Consider the following 27,227-nt stretch of genomic DNA (forward strand, 5'->3'; position numbering starts at 1 on the left):
TGCAGACTTTGTATTTATTGCTCATGGGAGGAGGGGACAGTGTAACAAACCGAAACTGGTTAAATTGTGTTGAGTAATGTTGTCTTATTCGCACAACAATGTTACAAACAGGTTTGTTTTTTCTTTGACCTCCATGTAAACCAGGAAGTCTGGCAGAACAAGTCATAATGATTTTCAGGAAAAGTTTTTAATAAGGCTTAAGTGTTTTTTTGCTTATATAAATTAAATATTCTCAAATAGAAACAAATGTATTGGAAACATTTTGTCACTTTTTTGACTAAATATCGCTCAAAACTCTAACTACTACTACTAGGGCCTTCACGAATAGTGATTTTTAGCATTCGACTTATTCAACCTATAAGTAATCGAATATTCGATTAATCGATTTGATTATAAAAAAAATAAATATATATATATATATATACTATTTTTTTGGCATGACGACTCGACTCTAATGCCCGACGCATCGACTTTTAGGGGACAGCCCTAGCATACAGTATGAAACGATTTGACAACAATCAACCATGAATGGATTAGGAAAACTACCAACACCAGAGCTCACAGCTGCGTGTCTGCTGTAGAAAAGCCACTGATTTTTTTATTTTTTTTATCCCCCCCGAATAATCAACTTTGATGTACAGTGGTCGAATAGTGGTTTGATAGTCGAATAGTTGAATATTCGATTATTCTGTTAATGCCCTACCATGGACTAGGTCTCTCCAAAATGGGTTTGAGCAGGAATGAATTCCAGCAGTTACAAGACAGTCAGCTGGGATACTTTGCTGTAAACAAAACCCTCTGTAATCAAGGCCACAGTTTGTAATTCTGTTGTTTTGAGAACTGAAGTTTCCTATGAGCTGCACCATCCACAAGGTCCTGGGTACGTGATATATTATCCCCTTAGGCACATGGACCACCAGAACAGCCAATCACTTGTGGTGAAGAAAGGTGAAAAGTTGAGATGAACCCTGGATCCGTGGGTTTACAGGGGCCCACACAAAGATGCTGTTGTTTATAGTGTTTACAGTTTAATAAATATTGTGGTGATGATGATGTATCTTCGTGGGGCCCAGAGCGCCGAACAACTTCCCTGTACCGTATTCTCTCACGATGAGAGATAATATTAATTTGTAATCTTGTTTAAGAATCTGGACTTGATTTCATGGAGTAGGTCCACCGCAAAACTGTTGATACTGCAGGCAATCAGGGTTAGAAACAGCATGAGGCACAATGATTATATTTCCATGTTGATGGGTTTATTCCATAGTTTATCATCTGCTTTCATTCTTTAATCCATAGAAATGAATGTATAGAATGGACATTCCATTCATACAGCAGCGCCGTACTTCCGCGTCAAACAGGGACACTCGATATTGTTACTGTCAGGCAGAAACCTTGTATCTTCATATTTCATATTTTCATGTTTTGTTTTTTTCATAAATCAATGCCCTACTTCATCATACAAAGAGGGTCAAACAAAAGTAGTGAAAATAGCAGATCTGCAAGCTCACAACGCGTCGCCGACTCGCCATGCGATGCGTTGTGAGCTTGTGGATCGGCTATTTTCACTATTTTGAAATGTTTTGTAAAATAGTATTTCAAAAGGAGCGGTTTTGGACATACAAGGGTTCCTCTCCGACAGTGACGATATGAAGATACGTTGGTTATGGTATCCATATAGCAATAAGCGTCATCAGGTCCTCCAGCCAAGTCTATGACTGTGAACACACCGGTGGGCGTTTGTGTCCTATATATTCCAATATGTATGATTTGATCTGTTGGTGTATTGAAGAATCGCCCCAGTAAAGATCACCACCTGCCACAGTGGCTAGTAAAGTATCTATTAAATTGACCAGTTTAATGCCCGTCCTGGGAAAGAGAGGTGGAGGAAGTGGAACAAAACATTGAAAAGACAGTGAGCGGAAGAAGGGAAAGCTTGGCCAATGTGTGTGCGTGCGCGCGCGTGTGTGTGTGTGTGTGTGTGTGTGTGTGTGTGTGTGTGTGTGTGTGTGTGTGTGTGTGTGTGTGTGTGTGTGCATGTGTGTGCATGTGTGTATGTTGTGCTGGCAAGGCGTTTGTACTTTTCCTCAGGATTGGCAGGGCCCAGTGTTTTCTAGCCAACTCTGGCCTCATAGTTGCATCAGGAGTTTCCCCCGACCCCTCAACTGTTTCTCTCTCGCCAGCTTGTGTGTGTGTGTATATGAGAGGGGGTGTGTGTATGTGTGTGTGTGTGTGTGTGTGTGTGTGTGTGTGTGTGTGTGTGTTCACAACAAACTGGCACACATGCATTTCCACTTACGTTTTTATGTTTTGTTTTCTCCACCACACAAATAATGCAATCATGCCCTGATTCTAACCGCCACACTGTGGGTTTTCTGTTGTGTTTGAAGAAGCATATGTTGGTTTGTTTATAGCCGACCGACAAGCTCACGACGCGTTGTATGATCGCAACGCGTTGTGAGCTTGTAGGTCGGCTATTTTCACTATTTTTGCTCGACATCTTTGTGCAATGAAGTATAAAATAGGGCTTTTTTATATACAAAAAAATGTACTGATTTATACCACCATAGTGTACGGTTTTCTGTAGTGTTTGAAACACAGGTTGTTTTGATACTAGGATTCTACAAGCAGGCGAAGGCACCCAAAACATGTTTGATGGCAAACTGGTGCTGGTAGGGACTCCACCATTACTGTAACATGAGCCACTGGTTCTCAAAGTGGGGTCCGGGGACCACCCGGGGGTCCTTGAGGGTGTTCCGAATGAGGAACAGTTTAAACACAGAGTAAAAGAAAATCAGCCTTTTTGAAAATAGCATATCTTCAAGCTCACAACTTCACAACGCAGAGCATTGTGAGATTGTAGATCTGCAATTTTTTTTTACAAATCTTCTCTTATGGGGGTCCCTGGCACTTTTTTTCCCAAATTGGGGACCGTATTCATACTCTGTCGGACAGAGTGGGGCGAAATGACCGCCTGTTTCGGATTACACTTTTTTACTTGGTCTGCTCTTTTTCCCTCTACACCTATACCTCTTTGTCAAAAATAGCCGATCTACAAGCTCACAACGCCTCTTGGCTGAAGTTCTCCTCAGAAAAGGGATTCAAGAGGTTAATGTAAAAAAATAAATCATCATATACAGTTTGGCGGCCCCCCTGTAGTAACTCTGAGGAGTCGGACCCCCTGTTGAAGACCCTTGATTTAGATCAGAAATCCAATGGCAACCAATGGGTGTTGATACATTTTCATTAGCAGCAAGCCCAGTGTGTGAACAGCTCAGTACTTTACTGTACGTGTGCAGCAGAAAAACTTCCACCATCCAAATGGAAAGCACAAATATAACGAGAGCAGAAAATCCCCCCGAGGCTGCTGGGTAAATCGTTCACATCAGCAAGAACTGCCGCGGCGCTGCACACCAACCCCCCCCCACCCACCCTAATCCAGAGGTGGAAACCGAGGCCCGTTCCCTCGAGATGGTCCGGAATCGCTTTGGGAACAGTAATCAGTAATCCTGAGAGGAGGGTTTTTCCAGAGTATGTCCCTCCTTTTATTTTTTTAATACTGTATATCTCCTCTATCCGTTTGGGAGGACAATGTGAAGTGGACTTGGACTCTGTTCAAAACCAGAAGAGTAGGCTCTCGAGTGGAACCTCCAGTCTCCGATGCGTAATGTTTCATCATCCCGAGTAAATCACGCCGAGGTTTTGGACAGCGGGGGGATTTGGGAGAAAGATTACGCAAACGTGCTATGGCCTTCAAAAACCTGACTTCAAACAGCGCTTTATTGGAAAAGGGATTTTCTTAGTTTTTTTTGTTTAGACGTGCCATTGTTTTTTTGTATTCAGGAGGGAGGGAGGAACACGTTGGCTCAGGAACAGGCCCGCAACAATAAAAGTCAGATTTAGTACCAGAGAGTGAAATAGACCTGGTTGACTTTTCTCTTTTCCGTTGTTTTGAATTAGCATAAATTATCCTGCCTACAATGACACGGAGCGCTGATCCTAGGATTCATAATGGGGAGTTTCTGCGGAAATTGATGACTTGTATAACAAATTATAGTCTTATCTCTCTATATTTCTCTCTTAAAATATGTCTTCATTTCTCTCCCCCTCTCTCTCTCTCTCTCTCTCTCTCAGCCTCATTCTTAAAAAGGAAATTACTGTATCCCACCATTAAATTCCCCAGACACTGAATGACAGTGGAGCCCAAAGAATTAATTCCGAATCCTCTGACAAAGCCTTGACAGTGATCTCTCCCAGCCTACTATAGCCCCCACCCCCTCCAACCCCCCTTTCATTTCCCCCGATGTGATCCAAAGACACCTGCAAGGCAATTCAGTCTGCGTGGAATATGGTTTAAGGAAAAGCCGAGTGGGAGATGATATTATGAGAGTTCTCCGGGTTGGGTGTTTTTTCAAGCTTTGTGTGGGAAAGTCCAGTTTATCTGCGGGGCTCTCACAGGGTTTTATCACGGAACAGGTGGTGTCTGGACGACACTCTCCCACTCTTGACGATAGCGTGTCCTCATGGCGAGATCATGGTGTTTGTCAGTGAAAGAGTGAAAACAGTTACTTTTCAGGATTCAAATAAAAAAATAGACCCCCCCCATCTCAAAATATTTAGTTCCAGGGACCCCCCAGAAGCAAAGATTTGAGTTAAATATGTTCGCTAAAAAAAATAAAAATAATCATAGATTTGCACAAATGTTCAAAATCTTTCAAAAATAGCAGATCTACAAGTGCATAGCGCGGCACTCGGTGCCGCGCTATGAGCTTGCATATCTGCTATTTTTTTATAGCCAAAGTATAAAATAATGGTTGTAGCAAGCTAAAATCCAAAATGACAGATGCGTTCCCGGATTGAATGGGTTAAAAATAGCAAAAATAGCCAATCTACAAGCTCAAAGCGTGTCGCGGTGCAATGCGTTTTGAGCTTGTAGATCGGCTGTTTTTGGTACTTTTTGTGTGACACTGTAGCATGACAAAGTAGGGCATTGATTTAAGAAAAAAACATACAAGATACAAGGTTTCTGCCCTGACAGCAGCGATCCGAGGTAGTTTTGATAAGACACATCTGCACAAACCAGGTCTCATTTCAATCTCATTCATACATGTCCAACTGTCCACTTAAGCGCTTTTGTTTTATGCTGGTTAAGCCCAGCATACCTCGGCACTCTCAAAGCAGTAGTAATGCTTGAAACAAGTTTATATTTGTTAGTAGCACGCTCAGTCGCTCACACATGCTGGACGTAATTTGTCCATGTTTGCACATGTCTGAGAATGCGCATTTTGCATTCTCTATTCACGCTAGAGATCTCTGGTCTGTACAGAAAATCCTCAGTGTTCATATTTAAACCACGCATGCCCTACTTTGTTCTTTGTCATACAACGCCAAAATAGCCGATCTACAAGCAAGCGATGCGTTGTGTTGTGTGGGTCCATTTGCCAAAGTTAAATTAACTTAATTAAAGCTAAGTTTGTGTGGTTGACCTGATCTGATACTGATCACATACTTGAAAAAGACAGCAGGGTCTAAATGTTGTATATTGCTGCTGTGCTGTGAATGCAATTAGAGCATTTTAAAGCGAGTTGCGAGCCCCCATCTTGTTTTTCATGATTCTGATCTTGCATCTTTGGCTCAGCACCAAGAAACGGAGGACGTGCCTTATTTTTTCTTTGAATGTTTGACCTGATCTGACACCACCATGATCTCCCAAATGATAAAAAAGAGACAGATTCTTAAACACACACGCACACACACACACACACACACACACACACACACACACACACACACACACACACACACACACACACACACACACACACACACACACACACACACACACACACACACACACACACACACACACACACACACACACACTCTGCCTATTATCCTACTCTCATCCTATAAGGTAATGCTATACCTGGCTGTTCTGACAGTACAATACTCTGTACTAATGAAAGGAAAAAAACTCACTGTAACCCTTATCAACCCTAGCGTGTGTGTGTGTGTGTGTGTGTGTGTGTGTTTGTTTCACAGTTGACAGGCGGCCTGCTGATCCAGCCAAGGGAAGCGTAGCTGCCAAGATGTCTGTTTCTATGGTAGGGTATTTTACATTCTTTACCCCATTGTCCACAAATTCACCGTTGCATGTGTAAGTATGTGTGTGCACGCACGTGCACACAACCTTGTGTCAGTGTTTTTCTTTTTTTGTGTGGGTGTGCGTACTTCCCTCCTGTGCTCATACCTGTGTCGAACGCCCAGTCGTGTTCCCTCTGTGCGTATACAGTGCAGTCTCGTATAGCTGTCGCGCGCACGTCGGCGAACTGCTGGCAGTTTAGAACGTGCACCAAAAACTTGAAACTGGGATGTCAGACTGAAGGGTTTGTCAGCAGCGCGCAAAATAGACCCACTCTACACGCCATGCATCCAGGAACGTTTTGACAAAATGCGTAGTTGTGTGGATGTCAAATCCCAGCATCCCTCCTGTGTGATTTCCTCCATGGTTTCCCGTCCATCGCGCCCCCCCCCCCCCCCAATATTACTCCATTAATAACAAATTGAGCCGTTCCATAAAGCCCTGTGCTCGCCTTGCACCTGGATCCACACTTTGCCAAAGTCCTCCACATGTAGATTTGTCCTCGGGAGGCCCGAGCCTGCAGCGGAAAGAAAGCAAAACTCAGAATGCTGGAAGGCACACTATCAAGGACAAAATGCAGAAAGTGTTTGCATACCTCCAAAAAAAAGAATAGTTTTTTGAAAGCATCTAGATTTTTTTTTAAACAAGTAGCACATAGTATGTGCTCTTTCCAGGGCATTTAATGAGCAGAAGTGGTCAGGCTGATTCTTTCTCTAACAGATGTACGTACATGGGCTGTATGTGACTTGGCCCTTCACAGGCCAGGGAGCAGTGCCAAGGGTTGGCCAAGTGGACCCAGATGGCTCCCACAAAGAACCTATTGCTCCATCTATTCTCTTTCCTTCTTTCTCTCTTTCTTTCTTCCTTTCTTTCTTTCTTTCTCTCTGTATTTCCCCCTTGGAAGTGAGACTTAAGAACAGCAGTGATAAATTGTCAGAGACCCTGTCATCACTCGCCCTGATGTACTCATTTCTCCTCCATACAGTCCCCGGTGTGAAGGCCAATGACTCAGCATCTCCAGCAGGCGAGATTTGGTAGAAAGTGAGGTCAGGGGGGCCTCCGTAGTATAAATCACACTAAAGTCATATAGCACGTATGTCGTATGTCTTCCTCCCAGCGCTGATTAATGCTGCGTGCAGACAGAATAATTCCATTGTGCCTGCTGAACAAAGACGCAGCTCATTCATTTTTGTAGGATTACTGTCTTCCATTCTCCCAGCCTCTACTTTCAGATCAATCACATCCATCGTCGCTTGAATAATGGTCTGCAATAGTCTGGTTTATCGTTTTGTGTTATCATTTTCAATGACTTTAGAAGCCTAATAGCTGCCTAACTATCCCTGGGAAAAAACTACCACTTTATTTTGTGTTGGTGTTTTACAAATGGTGGATATCTCATCATAGAGCAAAAGTCCTCATGTGATTTCTATTGCTACATGGTCAAATCTAGAGCTTTGTTTGAACTCTCAGAGGTCCATTTCTCTTGTCTTTTCTGGTCATTTTCCATTCCTGTCTCCAGTGTCTGCATAATGACTTAATCTAACTAGACCCTTTTTTACCACAGAGACTGCACTAAAAGTATACAATAGATTGCGGTTTCTGTTTTCTTTTCAATCTGCTATTATGTTAAGCTCGGTATCCAAAAAAAAACCAATCTCTTAAGTCCATTTTGTGTCCCAATTACGCCGTACTCTCCTGTCCAAGTAACAATATGTCCAAGCCCCCCCTATTGGGTTTAGACTGGACAGCCAATCATACTGTATGTCTGTATGAGGACCGAGTGAGTCACTGTTTACCTTTGGGGACAGTAAAAAAAAGAGAAGAAAAAAACCCTATTATGGCATTTCCCTTGAGGAGCCCAGTTAATGTGGAAAATACCCACAATGCCCCTCTCCGTAATTTTTTTTAAAGGCTTTCTGTATTTACTCAGGGTGGGTTGATTGCATGCATGCTCTCGCAAGCATTGGAGTTGTCAAGTGCAACCACAGTCTCACACTTAAGGCCATGATGGACGACGTCGGAACTGCCAGGGTTTTAGTGACTTGCTCAATGGATCATCCCCTTTCTTGAAGGGAGGGAAAAGTACTAGGGCCCTTGCACCAAGACTCCGATGCAAGTTTTTATTGGTCAACCGTTTTTTTAACGCATCCAGTAAAACGCAGGAATTGAATTTCGAACTTCGAAAAATTCCTGAGAAAATGACACAATATCGCAGCCACTGGTCGGACGGCAATTTCAGAGTAGGTGTCTGGTGTGCAAGAGAAGCATGTCTTCGTAAATGTTATTTTTTTTAACCCTTTAAGACCTGGAACGCATCTGTGTAATTTTTTTATTTGAGTTAAAAAGGCATTATTTGACACTTTAGCTATTCAAAAATAGCAGATATACAAGCTCGTAGCGCGGCACCGAGTGCCGCACAACGAGCTTGTAGATCTGCTATTTTTGAAACATTTTGAAAATGTGTGCAAATCTTTGAATATAATATCTATTCCTTATATTCCTCTATGTATACCCATCTTTGCTTTTGGGGGTCCCTGGAACAAAATATTTTGTGATGGGGGGGTCCGCAGCCAAATACATATCATTTTATAATAACAGTTACGATAAAGTTTGAGAACCACTGATTTAGAAACATACGCTTTAAAAAAAAACTGACGTTTGTAGAATGTGACGTTCAGGTCACACGATTGATTCCCTTAACCACTTTAAACCCTCTATACTATACTACTACAACTGACCTGTGGGCTATGGCTTTTCATCTCTCTTCTGCTTTCTCTAGGAGCCGGAGAAGACGGAGGAGGGAAGCAGCGGTCGACACGAAGACGACGACGGAGTGCACTCTCATCCTGTGACCAGTGAGGAGGATGCAGCTTCTTCCAGGTGGGTACACTGCAAAATGTGGAGTGTTCATTTAATTTCGGCTTGTGGAAAAAAAAATGCCCCATTTTACGGGTTCATTTGGGTCCGTTTTTTACACCACGAGTGAAACTGACACTCGGGAATTTACTGTGTGGGGTCGATCATATCATTAGCCGGATTACCTAATATCTGGACCCATTATGATTCAATTTGACAGGTTTGAAAAATTGTCACATTATTCAGTTAGGAGAATTACCGTAAATTGTATTTACTGAGGTGTTCCAGGATGGCTCTTTTGGGAGTCTAATTACGTATTGAGTCATTCAACAGAGTCATGCTGTGAATATGTTGGCTCTGGTATATTGCGTATGGCACCGTTAAAGCACAGGGACTGAAATGTTTAGACTTTAATGTGAATACACAGACTGCACTGTACATAAATAAGACTGTGGATGAAATGGAGAACAAATAATCAAGGGCCATGATCCGAAAAGCAGCCCGGTAATGAAAACCTATGGAGAGATTAACCAGATAAACCTGCAGAGCAAAGCTGCAGGGAATACACACGCGCTCACGCTCACACACACACACACACACACACACACACACACACACCGCCAAACTGTATTTAGCACTCTGTCCACAGCCGTGTGTGCGTGTGTGTGTGTGTGTGTGTGCGTGTGTGTGTGTGTGTGTGTGTGTGTGTGTGCACGTGCACACGTCTCAGAAGTTTTATAACATCCAGAAGTTAAAGGAGATTACACATTATCCGTACATCTAGAATGTGAACGCTTGTGTGTACTTGCATTGTCTGAGTTAACCCCAGGTTATCAGCCGCAGCCATCTATCACTGAGTCATGTCCACCCACGCTTGGGGGGGTGTGTGTGTGTGTGTGTGTGTGTGTGTGTGTGTGTGTGTGTGTGTGTGTGTGTGTGTGTGTGTGTGTGTGTGTGTGTGTGTGTGTGTGTGTGTGTGTGTGTGTGTGTGTGTGTGTGTGTGTGTGTGTGTGTGTGTGTGTGTGTGTGTGTGTGTGTGTGTGTGCGCGCATCCTACACTCGATGTATGACAGAATGCATGCCTGTCTGTTAAGCTATTTGGAATTTTCTTCAAACCACAGCCTCCATACACAAAGACACACTTCTGACTCACAAGGAAAAATAGCTCAAATTTAGATAAGATAAGAGGCCTATTTTATTGTATTATTTTATATAAATGGTTAGATGCATTCACTTCACATCTGTTATCCTTACGTTCAGGACATCTGTTTTCTCATTGTTCCATAGTACATCTAGTACACTCGATTAAATACAATGTACACTGTAAGTGAATTATGTTTTCAAAGAACCGGTTGGTTTCTGTTGCTTGATGATGTGGATCGTACGTCACTCCGCTTTTATCTCCTTTCCTCTGCAGGCTCTGGATTGTCACCATCAAAGCATTTCACAAATGCCATTGTCTGTTCATCTTTGTTTCTCTCCCTTAACCCTTTGCTATGCCTCTCTTTGTTTTTTTGTTGATACTCTAGCCTTTCAAAGAATTCCAGAAAGGAGGAGAGGGAAGAGGAAGAACCCAGCGACAAGGCATCGCGGAGGGAGAACTCTCCCACCGTGGAGGAAGAGGAGAAGGTTGGCTTTTTTTATGTGTGGTTTGAACATTGTATTCAAAGGGCTATCAAAACATTTAAGGGGGAAACGTTTCGTAGAAGCTGAGAGCCTCCTGAAAAATATCGCCGAAGATCGGATTGCCCGATGGCCTCCGAATGGTTCCAGAATCCACTTCGCTACTAAGTCGTCATTTGTTGGTTCGGGGGCAAAAATCTCATTTTGGAACAAAACTTCTCGCATGGAAAAGTGAGTCAGGGAAAAAGAGAGACACAGCCGTCCACAGACTGGAGTCTGATCGCATGGCTTCATGTGTGGAAAGATCTCATACTTAAAAAACTGTGGTCTTGCAGTTCTGAAACACTTACTCATCCCCTTTCCACATAATGTTTTGGGGGGCTTTCTTTTAGATCGTCATTGATGCATAAGTTGCAAAAAGCACACACTGCATGATGCTGCATTTCATCTCCTGTGTGCGAGCTGCTAGCCACTGCTTTCTTTACAGTCCCTCACTTTGTTTTGCTGAGAACCCAAACAGGTTTTTAACAAGTGTTGAAGACCAAGTACAGGCAGTCAGGCACACACACACATACCCATTCAGTCCGGGAACGCATCTGTGGCATTTTAGATTTCTTTTGGCTATTCAAAAATAGCAGATATACTGATCTACAAGCTCATAGCGCGGCACCGAGTGCCACGCTATGAGCTTGTAGATCTGCTATTTTTGAATATATATATATAAAGCTAACTCAAATCTTGGGGTTAAAAAAAAAGATCTCGCCTGCCCTAAATGTAATTCCTGGGGACGCTACTGATGGGGAGTGACACGCAGCAAAGGTCGTCGGGATCGGGATTCGAACCCGCGACACACTGAGAGGCTGCATTAGCAGTCTAGGTGCCCGGACCTACAGTAATACGCCAGCAGTCCGGACCTCATATAGTATATCCAAATATCCAACACAGTCACAAAATGTTCTCAGCCATGCCCTGGTGTTTTTCAGTACAGCTGCACTTTCACTCCCAGCTGAACCCCCCCCCCTCCCCCCCTCTCTCCTGCTCCTCCCTCCCTGCAGTCTCCTCTCTAACCTTTGGCCCCCCCACTGAGCACCCTGTTGTCACTGAGCTTAATGACAACATTATCTCATTTTGAACACAGCAGGGTGTGTCTATCAAATAACACTCATTTCAAAACAAACACAGTAGTACAGCGATGTCCAACCTGGACAGTGTGAGGATACTGCCAGTGGGCCCCCAAATAATTGGCAAAACACTACGATTTGAATGATAATATAACACATTTATTATTAAAAAAAGAATGTAAAAGAATGTCATGGTTTCACGGCTGCCATGTTGTGGTCACACATTGTTGGGACGCAAATCTTTCGGATTTGTATCCAGAAAATGTTGGGAAATCCTGAACTAGAACATGTATTGATGCATGATACAGTGCAGTGTTTATTGTTGAACACTTGCATGCCTAATATCATGTTTTTCATCTTACGTTTGTCTATTTGCGCTTTTATGTGCTTCGTGTGCTTGTCTGCCTGAATAGTACATGTCATTTGTTTACTCTCTGATTACTCTCTCTCACACACACGCACGCACACGTACACACACACACACACACACACACACACACACACACACACACACACACACACACACACACACACACACACGCACACATCAGACCCACAATCTCTCTTCAACATAATAACAGTGGAACACCGCGTTGGAATGCAGTCACCTACTCAACAGTGGTAGATGTAATCTGTGTGTGTGTGTGTGTGTGTGTGTGTGTGTGTGTGTGTGTGTGTGTGTGTGTGTGTGTCTCCAGTCTTGCAGTGTGATTTGGGAGGAGAGTTGCCTTGGGGGGGGGGGGGGTAGAATATGGTGATTGAATAGTATTGCATAGTACTGAATATATACTGAGTACAGTACTGTTGTATAGTCCTTATCCAGAACGACTTCCGAAGTGCAAGATTGGAGTAAGTGGTGTGAACCCTAGTCAACAAATGACAGGGCCAACGGTAGAGTGCAAAGAAAACAAAACTTAGTGACACTAGCACCATTAAACCAGTGGATACATTCCAACGTATCGACTCACTGCTATAATATATTGATTCCCTCACAGACACAAGGGACGCGGACAAAGACGGTTAATCTTTATCTCTCCGTCTCTCCGTTCCAGCCCTCGTCTCCTCGGCCCTCTGACAGAACCCACCGCCTTACAAAGGACAGGTTCTCCTCCTCTCCGCCCCCCTCCCCCTCCCCTCCCAGCCAGCCGCCGTCCCTGCAGCGCCAGGACTCCGGGCCCCGCGGCGGCATCAAGGGGATCCTCAAGAAGAGCCGCTCCACCAGCATGGAGTCGGACCACAGCGAGGGGTCCACGACGCCCGAGAGCGGCCCGTCCCAGCCTCTCACCCTCGCCGAGAACAAGCAGGAGGAGCCGCGGGAGGAAGAGGAGGTGGGCGAGGAGGAGGAGGAGGAGGAGGAGGAGGAGGAGAAAGGCGAGGAGGAACGAGATGAAGATTCAACGCTAATGGAGGACAGCACCGACGGCGGGAGCTTGAGCCTCCCCAGGGAGGAGCGGGACGTCGTCGGCGGTAGCAGCAGCAGCGGGGACAGTCTGGAGGAGATGCGTAGCCCCTCGCCCGACGAGAGCCTGGAGGAGAGCAGCGCCTCCCTGGAGAAGACGCCGTCCGTGTCCGAGGACGGCGACGAGCTGGAGGGCAGCCTGGACGGAAGCATGAGCTCCTCGTTCAAACACAAGTGAGCACACACACGCATGCATGCAGCACACACGCTGTTTTATATGCAAGGAATGGGGCATTTACAAATGAACCCATTAAGACCTGAGGCAGATTCTACAAGATGTCTTCTAAAAAATGTTGCTATATAGTGGTTCTCAAACTTTTTTCATGTCAAGCCCCCAAAATGATATGTATTTGGCCGCGGACCCCATCTCAAAATATTTTGTTCCAGGGACCCCCCAGAAGCAAAGATTTGAGTTTGAAATGTTCGCTTAAAAATATATATATTCAAAGATCTTCACAAATTTTCACGATTTTTCTAAAATAGCAGATCTACAAGCTCGTAGCGAGCTTGTATATCTGCTATTTTTGAATAGCCAAAGAAATCTAAAATGCCACAGAGAGATGCTTTCCCGGTCTTAATGGCTTAATAAACATAAATGAAGTAAGCTTTTTCAAATCTTAGTTTTGTATGTATAATATAAAAGTATGAGGTACACTGATAGGAGTAATGTAGATGTTTGTTAGTTTTTGGTTTTGCTCCCTCCCATTCTTTCTTTGATTGATTGAATACTTTATTAGTCCAAAATGTAAACAGTACGGAGGTACAGTAAAACACTTAAAAGTCTAAAAGGATAACACAAAAAAGTTGTGGGGACTTGTTTCCATTGTGATCCCATTAGGCCCTATATCCCCCTTTTCCCAGGCTTTTGCTTGACATTTAGAGATGTGTTGGTGGTCATATCTCCTGTGGGGGGGCTTCTCTGAGGATGAGTGGTTGGAAGTTTCTCAGAGATCACAGGAAAACAGATCTCACCCCCAAATTAAGACTTCTGGAACCCATCCAAAATCGCAAGGAACTTCAGAGACAGCTCAAGCCCATTCAACAACAGCCTCTACAAAGGGAATTATCCAAAATCAATCTGATATACTAAGCAATGAAAAGACGTACTGTAGTGTACACACTGTAGGAGGGCCGCCTAGAAGTAAAAAAAAAAAGAAAAAGCAAGGACAAATCTTTCTTTGACTGGACAGAGCTAACGTGTCTTCTGTTTCTCTGCTCTTCTTGCAGAACGACAGAGTTAACCGGCGGAGAAGAGGAGTGGAAGAGCAAACTGAAGAAGCCCAAGCCTAAAGAAGTGGTCCAGAAGTCCCTGGCTGATCGCTTCAACCAGCTTTCTGACGCAGAGAACGCCTGGAAGAAAAAGGTATAGACCCAGCCCTGACCCCCCCCCCCCCTGTATTGCTGTGTGTTGGAATAGCCAGCATCAATAGCAGGGTTAACACAAGCAATTATTATAAGACAACTTACATTTCCATTTTATTTTTTAATACGCATTTCATTGCAAAATAAATCTCAAAGTGCAATAAAATAATAAAACAAAAGTGCTACTGAGGGACAAATCAAAACACATCAAAACAGACAATTTTCTAATTAAAAAAAAAGTTTTTGGTCCTGTTATGAAGGAGACCAGAGTCTGTGGGAGGCATGATAGAACGATGTATGTACAGAGAGGGGTAACTTTCATTTGATTTAGACACTGATGACTCTTCGCCACATGTCGAGGCTTCCCCACCAGTTTAGCGCGTAGGGGGAACGAATGAGTCATTCCTGGTGATGATGAGGGGAGGCTGACTGTGTGCAGGAGACAGCGGAGGGGGTACGCTTTTAGTTTTATCCCCCTCCTCTTGCTGAATCAGCTTGTTTTCCCTCGCCCGAGTGGGAGGAGGAGGTGGTGGTGGTGGGGGGGGGGTAGGGAGGCAGGACTTTGGGGGTGGAGGACTTGTTAAAAGAAGGAGGATTTTGGGAGTGGCGTTGATGCCAAATCCAGAGATCCGCAGCTTAAAGCCACTCTCCCAGGCGAGGGGGAGCACGCCTCCGCCCCCCATAAAAATAAATCCCACACTATACGCTACGCTACGTATACCTCCCAGCACCGCCACCTCCTCCGCCACACTGGTGTTTTTTGGGTGTTCTCTCTGTGGGCACATCTGTTGCATGGGTTGTTCCTCACCCTTCCGTTACTATTTCACCAACAAGGAATGCCTTCTCTTTTTAACCCATTCAGACCGGGAACGCATCTGTGTCATTTTTTATTTCTTTAGGCTATTGAAAAATATCGCTATGAGCTTGTAGATCTGCTATTTTTGAAAAATCGTGAAAATGTGTGCAAATCTTTGAATATATATATTTTTTAAGCGAACATTTAACTGTAAAATGTCTCAACAAACTTCTTAATTTTTCTGAAAAAACTATTGTTGCTATATCAGTGGTGCTCACACTTTTTCATGTCAATGACCACCCAAAATTATATTTTTTGCCGCCGCTCCCCATCAAAATATGCTGTTCCAGAGACCCCAAGAAGCCAAGATTTGAGTTTTAAAATTTGTTTAAAAATATGTATAAATGTATTCAAAGATTTGCACAAATGTTCAAGATCTTTCGAAAATACCAGCTCGTAGATCTGCTATTTTTGAATAGCCAAAGTATAAAAATAATGGTTATAGCTAAAAATCGAAAATGACACAGATGCGTTCCCGGATTGAATGGGTTAAATCTCTCTCTCTCTCTCTCTCTCTCTCTCTCTCTCTCTCTCTCTCTCTCTCTCTCTCTCTCTCTCCTCTCCTCTCCTCTCCTCTCCTCTCTCTCTCCTCTCTCTCCTCTCTCTCTCTCTCTCTCTCTCTCTCTCTCTCTATCTGTTTCTTGTTCAGAGCTCACAGGCAAAATCTGCACGCAATCCTTCCATGACCAAGCTTCCTTTTTAAATGGGGTGTTACGTTTGAGGCGCTTCACGTCACGTTTGTTTACGTACGAGGGCCCTCTTCTTGGCTCGATGACGATCGAGCAAGATCAGCGCTTCTATTGAGGGCTTTTGGTTTTGAGCTCATCTGCCTTCCAACGATGAGCTAACCTTAGGATAAATCCGCTCGTAGGCTGGAAAAGGCACATCTTAAGCGTTTGCAGACGGCAAAGTTATTCCAAACAAATCCCTGCAAATTGTCAACTGAATACCGAAAAATGATGTCATTTTATATCTGTTCTGGCTGACTCCTTTACGACAAACCCAACGCTAAAACCATAAACTCAGCGCTATTCCACTCAACAGCACCAAAAATTGCTCCTTGGGTACGCCTGAGGGAAGGCCAATAAGCTCGCTTCCAAAATGTCTGCGGATTTGTTCCTTCAATCTGTCCAAGATCATTGCCAGTGTCATTGGTCCGGAACGCTCAGTGCTCTGTTAGCAGCTGCTGAAGTCTGAGATTAGCTAACTTGGATGAGTGCTCTAGATAAGACATGCTTCTGCAAGCTATGTGAATGGCTGCAGCGGTGCCCTCAGATGTTGGTCATTCACTTGCATGAAAATTGCTTGCAGATTTTATTGATCACCAAAAAAAAGCACATATGTTTGTGAATTCCAAATTGTCCTTCATGCTGAAACTTGTTGTGTGGGGATCTATTGCCCCTGCATCCTTCTGGAGCCTCAGCTGAATCTCTCACACAAAGCACATCAGTTTTTCACATTAAGGACAAGCTGGAGCCTGGTCTCGTACAAAAGCTGAGGCGTTGCAGATGTTGTCGTTCTTCAGTCGATGTCCGGGGGAGCGGAGTGGAGGACTGCATGGCACGCACCACGGCCACCTTCTTCTCCCACCCGCCCCAGATGTTTCCCGTTACCCTTTTTCTAAGTCTTTTTCTTTTCACAACTCGTATGTTTCATCGAAGCAAGGCCTTGTTATTGGAAATTATATTCCCCCCCAAAAAATTTGGGTGTTTTTCCTTTTGAGCGACAGCTGTTTATAATAAGCCGTCACTTCTTTGTTTTTACTGGCAACCTGAAGCTTTATCACACACTTTACGTCAAGTCATGCTAATGCTCTTGCAGCGCAGGGGGGAAAGAATGAATCTCGTTCGCTTAACCCATTAAGACCGGGAACGCATCGCTGTCATTTTAAGATTTATTTGGCTATTTGAAAAATAGCAGATATACAAGCTCAAGCTATGAGCTTGTAGATCTGCTATTAAAAAAATGTAATCGTGGAAGATTTGTGCAAATCTTAGAATATACATACAGCTACTGTATATATACAGTAGCTTTTTAAAGCGAACATTTTTAACTCAAATCTTTGCTTCTGGGGGTCCCTGGAACAACATATTTTGAGATGGGGGTCTGCGGCCAAATGCATATAATTTTGGGGGTCCTTGACATGAAAAAGGTTTGAGAACCACTGATATATATAGCAACATAAGTTTTTACAAAAAACAGTTTGAAGATATTTGAAGAATCGCCAGAAACAGAAGATTTGAGTTAAAAATATTCGCCTCAAAAATATATATATTCAAAGATTTGCCCACATTTTCCACGATAAAAAAGAAATAGCAGATCTACAAGCTCATAGTTGCCGCACTATGAGCTTGTAGATCTGCTATTTTTGAATAGCCAAAGAATGACACATAGATGCGTTCCCGGTCTCAATGGGTTAAACGTGTGCAAGTCATGCTCCAGGTATGAGAGTCACGCTCACTGGAACTGTGCCTGACATCTGTCCATGCGTGCTGCTCACAGCACAAATGGAATGACTATTCCTGTTTTTTATGTTTTTTTTCTCCAACTGGCCCGAGTACAATAACGGTGACCTCATTGCTATTATTCACAATCCCCCTGTAAGCCATGAGAACCAATTGTGTTGTCCCGGCCTGCAGGTCTCCCCTGGGCACTGCCAGCCCTCCGAACTTGAGACGGCTGGTTGGAAATGATGTCCCTGGTGTGTTTGCTTCCCGGGAAATGTCTTGGAGATAATGCACTTATGGGTGGGGGGGGGAGTGGGCATACACACAGGGTAATGGTGATGTGTGCCAGAGGCCTCTCGCTATTTTTTAAAGGGACAGTTTGCGGTCTCATTTGCCCCGTTCATGTTCAAGAGTTTCTTTCTGTGGTAGAGCCAGCGTTAGGCCATTTTATGAAAATTTCGTACTAATAATATTTGTTTCACCACCCTTACGTAATACCTACAGTACGTACGTATGTACTTTTTGTAATTAAACGTGGCCCCTTGTTTCGGTTAATCATGGTCACACAGCAGCCATTTTGCGCTTACATCACGACGACTAGGGTTTCCAACCACCCCGTTGATGAAAGCGCAAGTGTGAGTATAGACAATTCCTTTCTGTTTTGGATGGTCAAAATCTGGTCTTTCCCTTCCTTTGTAGTCTGACCTAGATAGTAAAATCTTCAGTGTTAATTTAACGCTACATACAAATGTAGTCCATTTGGTTACATGTATACACCCTAGAGTTAAATTAACACGTAAGGATTTTGCAGTGTAGGTTTAAAAAGACCCCCCTGTTGCTCCTTTGATCTACCCATGCTGGAAACCCTCTCACTCCAGCTGGGACTCTCTGGGATGGATCTCTAAGCTGCCCTCCTCTGTTCTTTTCCCCGCATCATTTCTCTCTTCCTTCCTCCCTCCTCTTCCTCTTCCTCTCCAGCCCTACCTCACCCTTCCGCCTCTCTTTTTTTTCCAGTTTCCTTCCTTTCCTCTCCAGCCTTGACCTCCAGGCTCTACCTTATATACCCTTTTGACTTTGCCAACCCACCCGTCAACCTATGCTAGTCTCTTCAGGTGAGTGTGTGTGTGTGCCTGTGTGTGTACTGTTAAGTAAATGTGTCTGCTGCATAGGCATGTAACGAACGATTCACTCAACTCACGATACGATTCGAATCACAATACTAGGTTCACGATACGACTTTTCACTATTTTTTTAACACAAAATTATTTTCCAGACAATTTTTTGTATTATTTCTCTTACACAAATCCAGTATTTTCTTCCCTTTATTTATTTTTATTAATTTTTTTTAATATAATTTATTTTTTACAATATTGTGTTATCTCTCAATATTGTGACTGAAAACTTTTTTTTTTAAATCAATTCTCTTTCAAAGATCCTGTATTTTCTCTGCTGTTTGCATCGCGATAATTTGTTTAATTAAATTGATTTAAATTGTCACCAGTTTTTTTCGATTTACGATAAATCGTTGCACGCCTACTGCTGCATGTATATAACTTTTTGCATGGTCTTCCTTGACACAAGCTCTTTTCCTTTCCGTCTTTCTCTGTATATATCCTCGCTGTGATGGCCCTCGTCCCGAACTCGGGGACACCTCGGCGTTGACAACACATTTAGCTTTCACTACATGATTGTGGTTGGTTGGTAGATATCCGTGTCTGTGGTCTGGCCCACGGCGCTGCCTGCAGTGAAGCAGAGGGTAGCGTAAAGTGGTTTCCTGTGGGTGTTTTTGAGGCCCCAGCGCCTCGGCTCTGCTCTCCTCTCCTCTCTTGTCTCTGGGGTGCTGTCAGGCCGAGGTATTTCCCCCTCTCTGATAGACTCCAGAAAACTGAGCTGCGGGCTTGGCAGAGTGTTTGTGTGAGTGTGTGTGCCTTAGAGATAGTGGCATGGATAATGGACACTCCAAGGTACTGCTGCTGTGTGTTCATTTATTTTTTATAGGACTGAAAACACACACACCACTCAGTCCGGGCTGTTATAGGATTAACCCATTAAGACCTGGAACGCATCGGTGTAATTTTTGTATTTGAGCTAAAAAGCATTATTTTACACTTTGGCTATTCAAAAATAGCAGATATATACAAGCCAGATATATACAAGCCACAAGCTCATAGCGCGGCACCGAGTGCCGCGCTATGAGCTTGTAGATCTGCATTTTCAAAAAATCTTGAAAATGTGTGCAAATCTTTGAATATATATATTCTTCTAAAGCGAACATTTTTAACTCAAATCTTTGCTTCTGGGGGTCCCTGGAACAAAATATTTTGAGATGGGGGTCGGCGGCCAAATACATATAAGTTTGGGGGTCCTTGAAATGGAAAAGTTTGAGCACCACTGATATAGAAACATAGTTTTTTTCAGAATACTGTTGGGATTTAGAAGACATTTGTAGAATCGGCTTCAGGTCTTAAAGGGTTAATGTATTTACCTGCATGCCCTGCAGTCTCTGTGATATGATATAGATATCACTGTGTGTGTGTGTGTGTGTGTGTGTGTGTGTGTGTGTGTGTGTGCGTGTGCGTGTGCGTGTGCGGTATGCAGAAGAGAAACAGTGGAAGCATAATGTAGGTCTATACTGTTTTGCACACTGCTGCATGTTCATGCATTCATACTATATGGTCAAACCAGCACTTAAGATTCCTCAGACCTATTATGACAATTGAAGCTCAGAGTTAAACTGAAAGAAGCCAGTCTCGAAGCAGAGGAATATCTCAGGCAAGCATCTAGTACTGTGAACCTACCGTATAACAGGGGCCTGGATTGTATGTAATGTGTTCACTTTTGTGTGTACGTTGCATTTATTTGCCAATTTCAACCCCGAGTAGCATGCAATGAATGAAGGAAGGAAGGAGGATTAGGCAGTGGTTACTATTAATGGACACATTGGTTGTTGTTGCAGGAATCAGACTTGCGATATCTATCTCTATTCCAGGATGATCTCTCAAACCAATAGTGTTATGGCTACCAGAGTAACCAGACCAGCTTGTAATAGTCAGTCTGTCAAGAATTCTCTTTAACAACACAACTTTTTGGGCCAATAGATAATTGATTTTCATAAAATCTGATGCAGTTGACTTGTGATAATCACTTTGCACTATGCACACATTTCTTCGTAAATGAATGCCCTACTTAGTACTTCGTCATCCTACAGTGTCACAGTTTTTATTAGAATCCTGAAAAATTATACTTTTTTCACATATTAACTTAGAGTTCATCTTTTCCTACGGTCCTCTACAGAGAACAGTTTCTATTTATTTTGTTTCACATTATAACGTAATATAGATCATGAAGAAGAAAAAAGCCTAATGGTCTACATGAATTATAAAATAAATCTATATATTGAGACTCCAGAAGAGGGAAGAATAACTTTTCATTTTGTGAAGCCAAGACCTGTTACTAATCATGAAAAGTGACGCTAATGTTGCTTAGTAAAACCACTTAAACGGCACAGGGCTTACTGTTGTCACGCCTCGTCACTGCGGTCCTCGATCCGTGTTGACAACGTGGGTTCAGCTGTGGATTCATCACGTAATCCATCGCCGTGGCCTCTTGTCACGCCGCTGACATCTTTGACTGTTTACGCTGCCTCTGCAGAGCTCGCTGAGCACTATGAGAGCTCACAGACCTCCCCGGATCAACAGTACTCAGCCACTTTGATGAGTGCTTCTGAGGAGCCAGGCCCCCATCGCATCCCACCCATCCATCACATATGGCTGTCCTGCTCTCTTCTTAACCCATTAACCCATTAAGACCTGAGGCCGATTCTACAACTGCCGTCTAAATCAGTAGTTCTCAAACGTTTTCGTGCCAAGGACCCCCAAATTGATATATGTTTGGGTGCGGACCCCCCCATCTGAAAATATTTTGTGCCAGGGACCCCCCAGAAGAGAAGATTTTTTTTATCTTTTTTCGAGATTTCAGCATTTTTTTGTGTGACACTGCAGATGAGTAGGTCATTGAAATATGTTGTAACAAGGTTTCTTGCCAACAGGGACGATATGTATGGAGTACATAATGTGCTATTGTGGCACAAGCACAGCCATACACACACTTTTAACCATTTCTTGGCGTTGGCAATTCGCTTTTTGCTTTCATGTATCTTATCATCTTTACCCGTGTCCTTTGTCATTCATGTTAACCACTTAAGCCCTTTTTTTTTTTAAACGAAAATAGCCAACAACGTGTTGCATCGCAACCTAGCTAGTTAGCTTGAAAGTCAGTTATTTTAGTATAAAATTAAGCTTAAAGGAGTAGTTCACCCAAACAAATAATTATTTTCTATCAATTACAAACCCTGTGAAACCTTGAATTCATGGAGATTTTTTTGTTTTTGTCTCATTCGTGAGCCAATAATTTGATGACCGGTGGAGACTTAAAGAGTCTCCATCGTGTCTTCTACCGGAGACTCCGCCGGTCAAATTATTGGCTCAGGAATAAGGCTTCATGGGGTGTGTAATTACTAGAACATAAGTAATTTTTTGGGTGAACTACTCCTTTAAAACTGTTCTCCACCACGTTCCCCATTGTTTCATTTGTTTGCAGTGGGGGAGCCATGTGTTTCACATTTCTCCAGAGACAATTAGCGAAATGGTTAGAGCAGAATGTGTCATTATATTCCCCATTAATCAAACAACAGAACGCATATTTGTCTCCTCTGTGGTTGCTGCTTACGTCCAAGGCTGTCTGGTTCAGGCATCGGCAGGCCTGGTATATTGGATCAGATGAATAGCTTGTCGTTGGCGAAGGAGTAAACGATAGCAGCCGACTGTAAATCCATCCAGGGCCAGTAAAAACGCGTCGTGGACATTTAACAGTGGAATATATCATTAATGACTGCGAAACTGCTCCTGGGCTGCAGTGGGAACCGGGGGCCTCCGGAGTACAGCCATGGTAATTCATTTTTAATGGTGGAATTCAGGTGCAGAAACATCAGGCCCGAGTAAATCACTGTGAAAAATCGCACACAGACAGCGTGTATGATGGATGAACCAAGTCCACAGTTATGTTTTGGGGTGCTTTTATTTTTTTTCTCTCTCTCTCTGTTTTTCTACAGAGACCCAAAGTAGATCATGTTTTTGCTCTTAAGAATGAGTTTTGACTGATGAAGTACAGAGTTGGGGTGGTTTTTCTCTCACGGCACGCAGCGTTTATTATATACATGTCCAGAAATCAGCAGATCTTTGTCATGTTGTTGCGTTCCATTTTCCTTTCCCTCACTCCCAGCAGGCTGGAGTCTTTGCTTTGTGTTTGTCCACCTTTGCGTCCGTCCTGCTGTCTCTCAATCAAGTAAAATGAAAAGTGGATGTGGATGGCCCATTACTGACTGCATTTATTCATCTGCCTTGTTATATTTAGTCAATTTTTACCTTATTTAACCACTTGCTTAACCCCATTAAGGCCTGAGGTTCCGATTCTACAAAATGTCTTCTAAATCCTACGTTTTCTGAAAAACGTATGTTACTATATCAGTGGTTCTCAAACTTTTTCATGTCAAGGACCCCCAAAATGATATGTATTTGGCCGCCGACCCCCCAGCTGAAAATATTTTGTTCCAGGGACCCCAAGAAGCAAAGATTTGAGTTAAAAATGTTCGCTTTAAAAATATGTATATTCAAAGATTTGCACAAAATGATTTTTCAAAAATAGCAGATCTACAAGCTCATAGCACTATGAGCTTGTACCATACAGATTACCATACAGATTGGTTAAAATTATGTTTTATTCATTCAAATGCTAAATTGTAGCTTTGTAGTTTGCACCAGTAACACTAAGTGAAGCAGCAATGACAATGCCAGTAAGACTAATTGATGTTCATGTTACGTTGTGGTGTGTCAGAAGTCCAGTGCTGATGTGGAGACCAAGACGTCGCTGGCAGACAGGATGAAGATCCTTCAGGAGAAGGAAGAATCGTGGAAGAGCAGAGGGAAAGGGGCCGCCAATGACTCCACTCAGTTCACTGTAGCTGGACGCATGGCCAAGAGAGGTAGAGCAACACTGTGTGTCTCTGCTGTATGTCTCTCTGTCTCTCTCTCTCTCTGTCTGTCTCTCTCTCTCTCTCTCTCTCTCTGTCTCTCTGTCTCTCTGTCTCTGTCTCTGTCTCTGTCTCTGTCTGTCTCTCTCTCTCTCTCTCTCTCTCTCTCTCTCTCTCTCTCTTCTAATGCATGGGTCTTCAACAGGGGGTCCGGGACCCCCAGGGGGTCCTCAGACTAACTACAGGGGGTCCGCCAAATCTTAGCTTAACATAGCCGAAAATAGCAGATCCACAAGCTCACAACGCCAGCTTGTAGATCGTCTATTTTCGGAGAGTTGGTGTAGAGGGAAAAAGAGCAGACCAAGTGAGCCAAGTTGACTGAATATTGAGGGTTGAAAAGGTTGACTGTCTGAAAATACACATTAACACAAATCCAACATATTAATAGTAAAGATAAGGTATGTCAAACAAGTCTATGAACCTATCTATGAAATATATGAAAAAAATCACACCCTGTGTGAAGTGGGCGGTGTCTTGCTAGCTAATCACAATACTTAATGGAGTCAACCAATCATGTACAAAAAATAAATAAATGTATTTAAACACTCTTTATGATGGACGAAACCATAACTTTAAAAAAACAAATTTATGGTTTTTTTTAAGTTATGGTTTCTTATACAGGGCTATGTCATGTGACACTGGCCAATCACAGTCCTGAATAGACTGTGATTGGCCAATCACGGTGCAGGGTTAGGCGGGGTACTTTTTGGCCAATCACAGCGCAGGATAATTGTACAAATTTCCAAACCTCACTTATAGGGGCGGTTTCACCGCCCAAAAAGTCATCTGCAACACTATTTTATTCAATATGTAGTGGGGGGTCCCTGCTTCATCTCTCTCTCACCTAGGGGGTCCATGGCCTGAAAAACGTTGAAGACCCCTGTTCTAATGCAGTATCTGTGCATTAGTGTGCTCTATTCAGCATGGACCAGTGATGTGGTCAAGAGTGGGTTATGTTTATAACTAATGAGTACATCCTTGCAGCGGTCTTTACAGGCCTGCGGACATATACTATGCGGTAGATAGTGAGTCATAATATGATACTACAGGAAGTAGCAGGACATCACGGCGGCCATAGCTCAGTGGGTAGAGAGGCCATCTGGGAATCCTAACTGTCCCCAGTTCAACCCACGGTCTGCCCCAGCCTATGTGTTGGAAGTGTCCTGTTCTGCAGATACTCTATTAATAGCTGGGATGGGTAAATAGAGAGGACAAATTTCACAATGAGCAAATGTACAGTGATGAAAAACACCCCGAAGGGTATTATTACTATTATTATTATAATTATTGTTATTATCACACATCGTCAGCCAATGCAAGAATGTCATGAATCTATGTATCTTTTGTATTTTGTCAGTGGCGTGGAAGTTTATTGTCGGTTACGTACGGGTCTAATTCTGGGCCTTAATTCCTAACATACCATCTGTAAAGGGAGGCACCCTTTTGATAAACACGAAAAGAAGCAGCTCAGAGTGACGTGATGTTGTTGTGTTCCACCAGGGCTGGTTTCAGATGAGTCTCCTCTCATCCACCTCAAGAAATCTTCTACCACGCCTGTAAAGCCACAAGAAGGTACTGGTATACATTTTTTTAGATATACATAAAATAGAATATGCTATCAGGTAATAGTTGGAAAAATACACATTGTTCGATCTACAAGCTCACAATGCATCGCATTATTTCATTGTGACATTAGAGTACAATAACAATAGGCGCATTTACATAACTACTGAAGCCCTATTTTGTATTTTCAAAAATGTAAAAATAGCGATAGCCAAGTGTTTAGGGCACATGGGCGCAAAATGCCCTGAACAGCGAGCCCCTGGTTCGATTCCCGGCCAGCCGGATCATTTTGTTGTATGTCATTACTATCTCCACTGTAAAAAAGCCTAATCTATAAGCTCAAAATATGTTGCGATGCAAGCTTGTAGATTTAGAATTTGCAAAATGTGTGAAAATATTTGCCAATAATGGCATGCCCAAAGTAGGGATGCCAGATTGACAGTGGCTAACACAACTTTGTTGCCTGGTTCTTGCTTGGACAGAGATCTCCAGTAGAAGTGATGTCAATGTGGAGGGGGACAAAAGGCTCGACAAGCTTGAGTCCTTCCTGGACAAACTCCATAATAAAGGTACTGTATTGCTCCCCCCGGCTTGTTTTAAAATCGCTTTTAGTGAAAGGACATTACAGTGAACTCAATTTCACATCTTCTTTTGGCTTTCACATCCATATGTAACCTCGTTCAAAAGTTCAAGTTGCTTTATTTGCCGTGCAGCAATGACAGGAGTGATTCATGTCAGTAAAGATGAGACATTTACTTCATATTACGTACTGTAGATATAATATATTCAACTTTTTTACGACATGCTGTCCTTCTCATTCATAGTAGGGGGTACTAAGTGAAAAATCGTTACGCGGCGGATAAAAGCATGAAATTTGATACAGATGTCCCTTGGGTCATCCTAAAACATCCTAGAAGGGGTGCCCAAAAAAATCTTAAACAGGAAGTGAGTTATGGACAAAATCCAAAATGGCCACCTAAACTGTTGACCGTTGACTCAAAAGACACCAAAATAATCTCCAAAAAGCATAAAATGTGGCACACATGTCCTTTGGGTCATCCTAAGACATCCTAGAAGGGGAGCCCAAAAAAATCTGAAACAGGAAGTGAGTTATTGACCAAATTGAAAATGGCCGCCTAGTGTTGTCGATTGACTCAAAAGACAACTAAAGAATCTCCAAAAAGTATAAAATGTGTCACACATGTCCCTTGGGTCATCCTAAGACATCCTAGAAGGGGTGCCCAAAAAAGTCTTCAACAGGAAGTGAGTTATTGACTAAATTGAAAATGGCCGCCTACAGTGTTGGCGATTGACTCAAAAAGCCTATAGAATCTCCAAAAAGTATACAATTTGGCACATATGTCCCTTGGGTCATCCTAACACATCCTAGAAGGGGTGCCAAAAATAATCTGAAACAGGAAGTGAGTTATTGACTAAATTGAAAATGGCCGCCTACAGTGTTGAAAGATGATGCAAGATACCTACAGAATCTCATAAAAGCATGAAATGTGGTACAAATGTCCCTTGGGTGATCTGAACGCATCCTACAAGGGGTGCCCAAAAAGGTTTTAAACAGGAAGTGACCGCCTAAAAGCAGTTGACACAAAAGAAAACATAAGGGGACGTCATAAAAGTGTATAATTTGATACGTACATTATTCTTAATATATCCTAGAAGGGGTTATTTATTTGTTTGCTTGTTTATTAAACT

The 27,227-nt window shown here is 43.0% G+C and overlaps 1 protein-coding gene across 1 annotated transcript in view; it reads left to right on the top strand.

The window, feature by feature from the left end:
• LOC308105566 (supervillin-like) overlaps nt 1–27,227 on the top strand; it is a 76,273-nt gene that overhangs the window by 28,331 nt on the left and 20,715 nt on the right. The window contains exons 4-11 of the mRNA XM_080456385.1: nt 6,043–6,104; nt 8,922–9,022; nt 10,528–10,627; nt 12,795–13,375; nt 14,429–14,564; nt 23,759–23,906; nt 25,455–25,526; nt 26,000–26,086. Of these exons, the coding sequence (XP_080312511.1) occupies nt 6,043–6,104; nt 8,922–9,022; nt 10,528–10,627; nt 12,795–13,375; nt 14,429–14,564; nt 23,759–23,906; nt 25,455–25,526; nt 26,000–26,086 (1,287 nt within the window). The remainder of the gene's footprint in view (nt 1–6,042; nt 6,105–8,921; nt 9,023–10,527; nt 10,628–12,794; nt 13,376–14,428; nt 14,565–23,758; nt 23,907–25,454; nt 25,527–25,999; nt 26,087–27,227) is intronic.

Source organism: Gymnoscopelus braueri (genome assembly GCF_963280865.1).
Source record: "Gymnoscopelus braueri genome assembly, chromosome: 17".
Classification (NCBI taxonomy): Eukaryota; Metazoa; Chordata; class Actinopteri; order Myctophiformes; family Myctophidae; genus Gymnoscopelus; species Gymnoscopelus braueri.